Source organism: Sycon ciliatum, chromosome 4 (genome assembly GCF_964019385.1).
Source record: "Sycon ciliatum chromosome 4, ocSycCili1.1, whole genome shotgun sequence".
NCBI classification, from domain to species: domain Eukaryota; kingdom Metazoa; phylum Porifera; class Calcarea; order Leucosolenida; family Sycettidae; genus Sycon; species Sycon ciliatum.
This window is the reverse complement of record NC_088646.1, coordinates 3,656,087-3,667,550: the sequence shown is the minus strand read 5'-3', so window position 1 is coordinate 3,667,550 and position 11,464 is coordinate 3,656,087. Positions and strand designations below refer to the sequence as shown.

Below are 11,464 nucleotides of genomic sequence, written 5' to 3'. Positions count from 1 at the left end.
ACCGGTAAATGCCCGGGGTCGCTGCTTCCTATCTGGGCAAACTTTGCGCACGCACACAGTGCTATGAATGCCTTTCTGCGCAGAAATTAGACTCTTTGATTACGCAACGTGCACACGGGCGTCGTCATCTTTCAAATGGCGTGGCAGCATGGCACCACGTGAACGTGATTGATGCGAGTTGCAGGCTGAAGCTGAAACAAGATCACTGAAGTCACGATCAAACATTTGATTTGTTTGCTTGAGAATTTTTGGAGCAAGCTACCTCCCTTCACTTCAAGGCTTCAGTCTTCAGAAGTAACACTACTAACAGTTAGTTCAGTGAAACTTGAAAGTCAAGCACTAAATAACTAGAGCTGGGAACTATTTTCAGTCACGCATGCCCGTGTATTTTCGGCGTCTGTGTGCTGCTTAGTTTGGTAATAGACTGGCTCTCATACCAGAGTACTAGTAGTTCCTGGGAATCAATCGGATTGCCGGAGCCATGGAGGAAGAATACGAGAGTTTGCCCACCAACAAGATCTCATCCCAGTTACTGGCTGGCGCGGCTGCTGGTATAGCTGAGCATTCAGTAATGTATCCATTCGACGTCGTCAAGGTATGGAGAGTTTTCCTCCTGAAAAACACTTCTCCTTGGGACGTGGCCATGCTTGTACTTCATCTGGGTGTAGTGATTATTGCACGAGTCCTGTACATATACAGTGCCAAGTGCAAAGTGAATGGCCATGAAAAAAGAAATATCTCTTCACTTCAGAAACAAAAATCATCCCGTCAAACACATCAACCCCTCAATCATGAATGATAAGGGCCAGTTTCATGATGCCATTATGAATCAGCGACTCCATATCTGCAGGAACCATCGCATGAAAAGTCATCAGATAGTGATACATGTACCGGGTATAATGTCAAAACCAAAATGAGAAAAAAATATGTAACTGGTGCGGCATCCTGCAGCCTGCAGATGTGTGCTTTCCTCAGCACTGCTAAATCACAACTCGGCAGCATTTGTGATTTAAATGGCACCTCAGCAGATCGCCGTTGTCAAGTTGCAGTAGTGTGTAATTATGAATCATGTGAGTTGTCACTTTGTTAAGGGCAAAAGAGTATGTCTGCTCACCTTTTCTCATTGAAAATATTTAGCGAAATACATCGGGCTATATGAGGGCAAGCAGTAGCTTTCAACCTGTTGATTCGATAAGACTTCCAAATTTCCCGCCGTGTTTGCTCTCCACCCGACCCCATTCACCACACCAGCAGCACCACTCCAAGTATGGTAGATAGTACTGTGTAAGCTGCACCCCCATTTCAGATCCCTGACATCTAGTTTCAGTGTTCTCTTGAAAGAGGTCCTACTCGATTGAAAGTCCCCCCCCCCCCCCATCTTTGATCTTGGGGTTAAGTGTAAAACGGCGACACTAGTTATATTATTCCCGTAGCTATGCAGAAGACGTTACTTCAGTAACGTCTGGCGCTAGCCAGGGTCCACACAGCTTTAATTTGGTATTTGTTTGTTTGTGTGTTTGTTTGTTTGTTTGTTTGTGTCACGCCTGGCGCTATCCCGTATCTGACGGCAAAAAATCATAGGGATGTTATAAATTTTTCAATTCTCCTATTTTTCAGGCATATCCTGGGATTCGAACCCGCACTATCGCCCTACATGCATTCCCCCATACACTTCGCATTCATACCCATTCTTCCAAGTTGCTTCACGTTGTGATCTTGCGTTTGAAAGCCCTATTTGAATATTGCGGGCAGCTGTATGTGGCTAGCTGTGTTTGATGGTACGGCACGGGAGACGGTGTCGTATTACCCTCGATCGTACCTGTCCCGTACCTATCCCTACCGTACCGTACATTCAAAGACGGCTGGCCACAATGCATATTCAAATAGGGCTTTCAAATGCGAGACCATAATGTGAAGCAACTTGGAAGAATTAGTATGTATGCGAAGTGTATCGGGGGATGCATGCAGGGCGCGATAGTGCGGGTTCGAATCCCAGGTTATGTCTTAAAAAAAAGGAATTTTTTAAAGAACGGGGATGCATACAGGGCGCGATAGTGCGGGTTCGAATCCCAGGTTATGTCTTAAAAAAAGGAATTTTTTAAAGAATTTATAACATCCCTATGCTTTTTTTGTCTAGGTCATCAAGGAAAAAAGCATAGCGTAGGGCCCTGAGCTTCCAAGCTCTCTCGTTCAAGGTAATGCAATAGTAGGGCTGAAACAATTATACAGAGTACTCGCTCGGTTTTTTCAAAAATAATCGTACTCGGAATAAATCAGAGTACTCGTTCATACATGGTACATGTACATGCATTTACCACAGATATCTGCAGTTTCAGAGCAGCAGTCGGCAGATATTGATGTGCTGACTCGCTGTGTGGTGGACATTTGTTCACGAGTAGAGAGACCCCAAATGACCCACCATACCAACCAATATACCCGAGAAAAATGACTGCTCCTCGCTTCGATCAGGGTTGTATCATGTGATTTTAAGGCCCTTGGTGTGCAATTTTTAGGTGATGAAGAATACTCGAATACTCGAATATTCGATCAGAGAAAATCAGAGTACTCAAACTCGGGATCTCAGTGCCAACTTTCACCCCTATGCAATAGTGATTCTTTCATATACTCGTAACCATTTCGATCACGCAGATCTCATCGGTGAAGGTTGTGGCATACCTAGTGGCATTATACCGGTATCTCAGTAACCTCGGGCTGGTGTTCTTTTCCGAATATCCTACATGTAGCACATTTGAATGACATTATTTTACCGGTAATAGCTCCTGCACCAGATTTTCAATTTGTTTAGCCGAGGTTGGCTATAAAAACCCTGCAATCGCCACACAAAGTGGTCATTGGCTACCCCAGCCATGTACTGTATAGCAGGAAATTTTCGGACGGAAATATTTTCGGACAAAGCCAAATTTCGACCTTTCGTACGGATTTTATTTTCATACAGTGCTGCATGCTAAATGCACGTGTTCACAAGCAGTACCCATGTACAGTGTACATAAAGTCACATGAATAAATTTTAGTACGGAATTAATTTTAGTACAAAAAGGCGGTGTACGAAATCGTACGAAAATATATTCCGTCCGAAAATTTCCTGCTATACAGTATTGCTTGGAATAAAACTTTAAAAAACGAATCTTTCCAGGCTGGACGTTGTTGGCACCCAAGCCCAGTGCATACATGTATGCATTCCTGCATAGGAGTACAGCTCACATCAGAGAGGTGTAAAGAACTTTTAAAGAAGCTTTTAAAAAGAACGTTCTAGTTGGCTTCCACTAGCTCACAGTCATTGAGCATGATACACTCGCTCAGATCCCAGCACACTGCTAAGTATATCAGAACAGCTCACCTATGATACCATCAGGTGTTTCTCAAAATAGTTCAGAGTTTTACCACACTGTAGTTCGGAATAGTAGTCATTGTGCGATTGTTCCACTGTTCTCGTGTGAGATAGACACTTTCCCCGGCCACATCAGACCACTGTACTATTTGCTTGTCATTGCTGCTTCTGCAATCATGAATTCGTGATTGGTGATATTGACTTGTTTGTGGTCATTGTTTACTTGGATACATTCTATAATCTGTTTTGATGACACACTGTTTTGCCTTGTCTTATTGTGCCTTGCCTTGCCTTGCTGGTTTTCGTGTGCAATTGCTGCAGACGAGAATGCAGTCTCTGCGTCCTCATCCCGTGGCGGACTACAGAGGCGTTGGTCATGCTGTGACCCAGATCGTTCAGCTTGAAGGTTTGCGGACGCCGTTCCGGGGCCTATCGGCAGTGGTGGTGGGCGCTGGACCTGCACACGCGCTCTACTTTGCTGCCTACGAGTCGATCAAGCGAACCCTGTCGCCCGATAATCCGGGCCAGAGCTCTGCTGCTAACCGTGAGTGCCAGTGTACTTTTTGTTTCATGTTGTGTGATTCATGAGCTTCAGTCCTGAGGCTCATATCTAGTGATCCAGCGCCGAATCCATGTACTTTAAGTATTATCTCACCATTGGGACTTCTTCGTCAATAGTGAACAGCACTCCTGCATATTACCATGTTACATACCACTGCTACTCACTGCAAGTAGTACCAGATTACTGTTGCTTTGATGAACTATCACAGTATCCAGTGCTTTCCTGTTGGCTGTATTACACTCTCAGTTTGTTGCTGACACTCTCCTCCCAAAGATCTTGTAAATCATTCTCACTACCCCGCTGGCATGGAAGATGAGAGTTTGGAAAGCTACCTGGAGTCCTGACATAGCATTTTTCTCGAGCAGTCTACAGCAGAATGCTGGTTATCTGAACGTCAACTATTCGAACGATCGATTATCCGAAAAGCCTGTTTGCACTGAACCAAAGGGGACAAAAAAATGAGTTCACTGGTATGCTGATTTTGGCCACCTACATAATTTGAAACATTGCACATGATCTACATGTATGGCAGCAGGCTGATTGTGTCTAATTCCTGTAGTACATGTACTGCCAAAGACAATGAGAAGTGATGAGAACACGAGGAAGTGTTCACGATTACATGTGGCCGCTCCCTTATCCGATCATACTCTTTATCTGAGCTCTATGGAGACGGTCCTGTGCCCCGAGAAGTACAGCCACTGCACGAGTAACCGGCGCTCGACATATACCGTAAAGTACCGCCAGAGCGCCCCACCATCTCATCCTTTCGTGGTCGTATTGTGGAGGTGGTCTGCTGTCTGTAGGTCATACGACATGAACCATGTACACATATTGCACGTTTTGCAGTCAATCCGTACCTTTGAGCGGACACAGGCTCCACACAAAACCCTGCCAAGCATGACCTTAGTACAGTAAGATTCTCACATCGTACAAACTTCGTTGCACTCTGACATACGATTTTCTCTGGCTGTAAAATCAAGGTGGGGCGCTCTGGCGGTACTTTACGGTACAAGTATTGGAACATATACCCTGGTGCTTACTTCAAAGTAGTCTTCACTGGACTTGGAAGACTCAACGAGAGATCATTTTATGCCAGGTGCTCTGACTGTGAATGCTATTCTCCCTCTGTTGCGTTGCCCTGTTCTGCAGTATGCGCTGGTGCTGTTGCGACTCTCATCCATGATGGCTTCATGAATCCCGTTGACGGTGAGTTGCGCACATGGGTCAGCTCTCGCTGTTTCTGCAGGCGTGTAGTTCCCCTCATCTTGGTGGCAGGCATTCTGCATGTGGACTGATTATGTTTCAATGTACAGCGCATGGCTTCCTTCTGCATGACCGATTTGATCATGTTGTAATGCAGTGTGGCTATTTGTCGTATGGTGCTACTTTGAGGGGTGGCTTTGGGCTGTCCATTCTGCTAGTCAAAATGGAAATGCTATAGAACATGGTCTTTCCGTTCATGACCATCGTCTCTCGCTTTTTTTCTTGTCTGTGTACAGTAATCAAACAGCGAATGCAAATGTATGGTAGTCCACATCGTAACATCGCCCACTGCATCAAGACTACATTCCGCACGGAGGGAATGCGAGCGTTCTACCGCAGCTACACGACCCAGTTAACAATGAATATTCCCTTCCAGTGTACGCAGTTCGTCGTCTATGAGAAGCTCCGGCGGGTATTAAACCCCAGCGGCCAGTACAATCCATTGGTAAGATGCTTGGTTCCTTAACCCTAGTGACGACCACTCCGCAGATTCCACAGTAAAGTAGGTTTTTAAACGCTGTGAATATACTGCACCAAGTATGGGCATTGTCAGTGGGCTTGTCCTGGTTGCTGCACTCAATGTGCATGCAAGCCAGAGTATCTTTCAGTGGCAAGTCCCACACCGACAGCACATCAGCTCTCTCATCTAGTCTTGACTGGATGCGGTGCAGGATGAGCCCGCATAGCAAATACTGAGAGATGCGGAATGCACGCGTGCTGAAGATACAGGCCAGATTGTGCTATTGGGCTCTCAGACATGCCAGTCACCCAGTGCATCAAGCTATTAGCTGTGTAGACCGTATACCCCATAATTGTGTGGTTGCCATGGGTGTATTCAAGTGGTGTGTAGAGCAAAGATCTTGTCCAGGGGAAGATTGTGTTGGCTGTAGTCATCCGTAATCTACTCTTCTCCGGCCGGTACATGTGATAACGAGAGTTGATCATTCCATTGCACTGTGTGTGTGTGTGTGCGCACGCGTGTTTGAGTGTGTGTGTGTGTGTTTGTTTGTTTGTTTGTGTACATTATTTACGTATCAGCCCTACTTGTCATAGAATATTTTAATAGCTTACCAACTGTATCTCTCCTTCAAAGTACGTCTTTGACAGCCTCCTAGGCTGTCAACATACTTTGTAGGCTTATCAAACCTACACATTGGATCTCCACCTACATGTACTTGCTCATTGGTTCTGTGTTTTTTGTGCTTGTATGCCCTTTGCTCCATTGCGTTCTCACATACAGGTTCATAGTGTGGCAGGGGCAGGCGCTGGCGCGTGTGCCGCCGCCTTGTCCAATCCGCTCGACGTCGCCAAGACTCTGCTCAACACGCAGGAGGCGTCCGTTCGCCAAGTGACCGGCCGCGAGCACGTCAGCGGCATGCTGCTGGCAATGCGTACGATCTACGCTCAGAATGGCCTTGCCGGCTATAGCCGTGGGCTGAGCGCTCGTATTCTCTATCAGATGCCGGCGACGGCTGTTTCTTGGTCAGTGTACGAGCTGCTGAAGTATCTCTTACACTTACATCCGGAGGATCGGATACCGCAACCACCTCCAGCTAGTCACGAGAAGCAAGACAGTGTCCGGACATCTTGATTTCGTAGGATTGCATTGCCGGTATTTAACGGTGCGTGTCCGTCCGTGCTCCCAGATCTATTTTCTGACGGCATGGATGTGTTGTGCCGTGTCACTACTTGGCCGCGTTGCTATCCCAAGGCCACACACACGGTTCGGCCTGCGCAGAGCACTGCTATTTTCCTCCACAATGCTGCGTCATTGTATGGCACTGCCATATCTTGCCAGTTAGACCACAGTTGTTTTTAGATCCTGTCTTGCTCATAAAATATAGCAGCAATTCTACTGATAAACACTTCCTTGATGGAAAGCTAGGGATTTCATAAATTTTAAAATTACAGTTCGCGTTTGTCTGATGTCATTAGAGAAGATTCGCGACATTTTTTTGCGTGACGACGTGACTCACTCGATCGGATGTCATCGAGCAGCACTGTACTTTGGACATTTGGGGTGCAGTAGACTAGACAACGTTAGTAGAGGCCAGTTATCAGCGCTGCAGCGTGTCTATGCACATAATTGTACATGATTGTACACTCACTTGAAGAATTATGCTCTGCCTACAAATGATGCGCCCAGTGTGCTGAAGGTCATGCTCAAGTGTCACTGTGTGTGTGGGTGGGGGGGGGGATGTTTTCACTTCAGTGCATAATAAAACCCTGAAAACAGTGGACCAAGCTAGACTACATAATTATACTTTATAGTAACAGTATGGTCACTGCATGTATGTACATGTACTGTCGTGGACATGGAAATCCGGTCGCACGTCTAGCGGCCCCAGGGCGCTGGCCATGCAGCCGTGGATAACTTGGACATGCATTATGCGCTGCAGCGCGCTGGTCGCATCGGATCAACATGACTTTGTGCACTGCACGCAGCATTCTGTACAGACTGAGGGCGCCGGCCCCGGTCAATCGACTGGATTTCCATGTCCGCTACAGTACATGATGAAGAGCAAGAAAACCCTGCCCAATGTCAGTGAACAGTGGTGAATGGGGGGGGGGGGGGCATACATCATGTACTAGTATAATAATATTATAGTACGACCAGTCTAGGCAGCTCAAGGTAGAGTGCTCAATGCACAAAATAATGTGCAGAGCAGTATACCATGGTATACGAAAGGCCTTTCGCCTCTGTTGTGTGTGTACAGTACAATTATGGACAATCATGTACTAGTACTAGTATGTCTTGGTAGTGCTATCAAGAGTAGACTACATAAGCACTCTTGGTGCTATGCAGTGGGTGTGAAGGATATGGTCCATTATGGAGACCACACATTCCACATGATTAGGGAGGCATGTTGTACTGCTACTCCCTGCAATGCATTCCACAGTTGAGTCGACTTGAAGTTGAGAGAGAGGTAAGTAGCTGAGTGGTAGCTATCACAATGACTAGTACTGTATACATGTAGTACTATTTAATATTTTGATGAGTGAATGAAGCCTGGAAGCTATGACTCAGTATGAGAAGTTGTGTGAGCAGTGTACTGTGATAGTGAGTGAAGATTCGGGTAACATTCTGATCAGGCCAGTATGAACTGTTTTTCAACTACTATGATCATGATGATACCAATACTAAGCAATAGTGTAGTAGTTACTAGTTACCGCTATAAAGCAGTTCGGGACAAAAGCACGATGATCCATGCATGAGGTCATGTAGGCATTGTGTTACTGTACCGTGTACAGTATTGAACTATCATCTCTAGTCTAAATACTAGTAATAAATGATGCTAGTGAGTAATGGAAATGCATTTTATTTAAGGTGGCAGTCTGGGTTCGCGGCCCGACCGCATGAACACAGCCGTAACTTCCATAATAATTGATGAATTTTGCTCAAATCTTGACCACATACCCAGTGTATTTCACTAAGTCCAATGAAGTATAAATCAAGCTCACACATGGGAATCCGCAGACACAATAGTCAAATCTGCGATTATGCCGTACCACCAATACCTTAGACGCAATATGCAAACGCAGAAAGAAGCTGGGTAGAAACTGAGTGCTCCACAGGATTTCCTTCACATATACCTAGGTGCTAAGTGGAGCGGAATTTTGAAATCATATTCAGAACAAAGTACTCAAGCTGTCAAACAAAAATCATGCAATCGCGCAAAATTTAGGTCCTCGATCAGTAGCACTTTACTCAAAGCTACTAGACAAATATAAAAATCCATGACACTTAGCACCTTGATAAATGCTCACAGTTTCCAAAAATGTATGGTTTATGGGGTCTGTGACTTACAGGTTCTTCGCTACGCTGTCTAAGAGGTACGGGACTCAGTGGAAAATGGAGAAAAAAAGTGCTCTGTGCAAGTACAGATGGAGGTATGTCTGTCCAACTAGAACTTACTAGAACTTAGTCGAAGCCACCAGCTTCATATGTCAAACCTTCTTCCTCTTGCTGCTCATCCTGGATGCCTTTCCTGATCCTCCTTCGCTTCTTTCGTGACCTCTTCCCTTCTTCTGACTTCTTTCTGGCAGCATGTGCCTGTCTCTCACGGTCTAGCAGCTTGATGAGACGTGTCGTATGGTGTCCAGTAGGGAGGCCCATCTCGTCCAGAACGCGTTTCACTGCCACACCTCCATCATTGAACCAGGCCACGGCCAGGTAGACGCACATCTGGACAGTGGGAGCGGATGCAAAGCCTGTCTTTGGACACAACTGCCACACGAGTCCATTGAACGCTTCGTTGCGATTCTGCGTAGCACCCTTCTGGCAGCGCTCGAGCAAACTCCGGTCGGACAACCGAATGTAGACCGGCTTCAGTTCCTTCCATACTGCCTCTGGCAGGATATTGTGGTGGGCGTAGACATCACCACCTGCCTGTTGCTGCTGCCATCTACACCAGCTGTCAATTCCAGGCGGACAATACTGGTGCTGAGGTTTACTGTCGCTGGATGCACGATGCATGAGGGATGCCCATATGGCCCTGGCCATGGCTTGCAAGTCTCCGCTGTTGTTCCGCACAGCCATGCCATAGTAGGCTTGCAGCTTGTCGATCATGGCATCCGTGAGGCGACCACGTCCGCCTATAGTGCGCCCATCAGCAAGCTTCTTGCCCGCAAGGTTTTTCTTCAGCTTTCTTAGGCTGGTACCGATGCGTTTTTGAACGTGGCCGACACATTCCTCCTTGACTACAGGCACCTCGGGCCCATACGGACAAGCGTCACGCACAGCCTTAAAACTCTTGGTATCTCCATCACCAATGTAGGTGGTGTACCTCAGCTTGCGGCTCTCAAAGGACCTGGCCCACAGAGTCTTGGCGGCTGCACTCTCCATGGCAGGAGCTGATACAGTGGTGTTGACTGAGCAATCGTGTTCGGCAATCTGTCGATCATAGTCATCTTTGGTTAGCTCTCCCTTCTCTTTTCTAGACGCCAAGTGCGTGCACTTGTGGCAAAACTTTGAAAGCACTTCGCAGTCCACCACTTTGCCGACATCATATGCAATTATAGTGAAGGCTCCGAAGAGCGATGCGAATCCTCGGCGCATCCAGGTACCGTCATAGGAAGCAGCGATATCGCTACCCCCATCTGCTGCGGACACTGCTTTCTCAGCTGCCTCAGTCATGCTACGCTCAGCGACGCTCTTGGACGCGGAATGCAGGCCTTTAGCATGGCTGTAAAATGTCGACCGACTCATAGGTGATGGCATATTCAGTGCACCCGCCAGCTTTACCATTGATTGACGTCCACGGCCAATCAGTCGCATTCCGAATACTGCTCGTCTGTTCACCTCCCAGACCCGATTGAACTTCTTGGACATAAATTCGCTTGCTATGTCGCCGCAGTTAACACAGGAAAGCTCCAGGCATGATGCAAGGCCTCCCCGTTGCGATTCGCTGATCGTGACTGCGCCATTACAGCCACTGCAACAAACTGCAGCTGACAAAAGCTGCTGAAGGCACTCGAGATCAATCAGGCGAAATCCATGCGCCCCTTCCTCACACTCTTCATCCAAGTCACTGTCGGAGGAACTGCTGTCGACTTCACCGCCACTTCCATCACTATCGCTGTTTGAAGACGTGGCTTCAGCTGACACTTCAAGGTCGTCATCAGACAGTGGCAAGTCAGGAATTTGTTTTGCAGGCGAAATTTCACCAGAGGGAGCCTTCGGCGCCTGAGACACTCCATAGAACGTTCTTTTCCTTTTCTTAGATCGTCCGGGCTTTCCCTTGGCTCTAGACTTCCCCATAGTAGCCAACGAAGGGGTTAGCTCCAAGAAACAATTACTCCAAAACAATTACTCCAAAAGTAACTAGTTTCAACAGCAGAGCGATCAGCTGAGATCATGAGAGTCGAAATTTGAATTTTTTTGAATTTGCGCATGCGCAAAAGTTATCTTGGTTGCCATGGTGACAAACATCGTGCGCGGCTGTCAGTCTGCAGCGCAGAGGAGTACCAGGAGTCGCTCCAGAAAATTTTAATGAAATCGCTCAAAGATTGACGGTAAAAATCGGAATAGTGTGCAAACCTAAATTTTGTAGAAATTTGCTGATATTTCAGTATTTCAAAAACAATTGTGCAGACTTTGCGCGGCTATATCTCCGGAAGGAAGCACCCGATTACGCTCAAATTTTCAGGATAAACCCTTTGGACCATACACAAGACGCTGCCAGTGAAAAAATACAGAAAATCGAAACTTTGTTTTTTGACCCTCTGAACCCAGACTGCCACCTTAAGTGCATTCAGGGCCAGGGATCTTGCCAGGTCTCAGGTGTAAT

At 46.7% G+C, this 11,464-nt stretch overlaps 1 protein-coding gene across 1 annotated transcript; it reads left to right on the top strand.

The window, feature by feature from the left end:
* The first annotated feature begins 234 nt into the window (after positions 1-234).
* On the top strand, positions 235-7,329 carry LOC135813952 (mitoferrin-1-like). The gene is made up of 5 exons (XM_065326996.1): positions 235-595; positions 3,671-3,893; positions 5,061-5,117; positions 5,411-5,619; positions 6,415-7,329. Exons 1-5 carry the CDS (start codon positions 482-484, stop codon positions 6,763-6,765), a joined length of 954 nt encoding a protein of 317 aa, XP_065183068.1. The 5' UTR covers positions 235-481; the 3' UTR covers positions 6,766-7,329.
* Positions 7,330-11,464: the final 4,135 nt, after the last annotated feature.

What these genes read in the sequence shown, in the direction of transcription:
- LOC135813952 (XM_065326996.1), top strand. Translation starts at nt 482, where the DNA reads ATGGAGGAAGAATACGAGAGTTTGCCCACCAACAAGATCTCATCCCAG. An exon ending in CCAGAGCTCTGCTGCTAACC is followed by an intron (nt 3,894 to 5,060) that starts GTGAGTGCCAGT and finishes CCTGTTCTGCAG; the next exon opens with TATGCGCTGGTGCTGTTGCG. An exon ending in GCGGCCAGTACAATCCATTG is followed by an intron (nt 5,620 to 6,414) that starts GTAAGATGCTTG and finishes TCTCACATACAG; the next exon opens with GTTCATAGTGTGGCAGGGGC.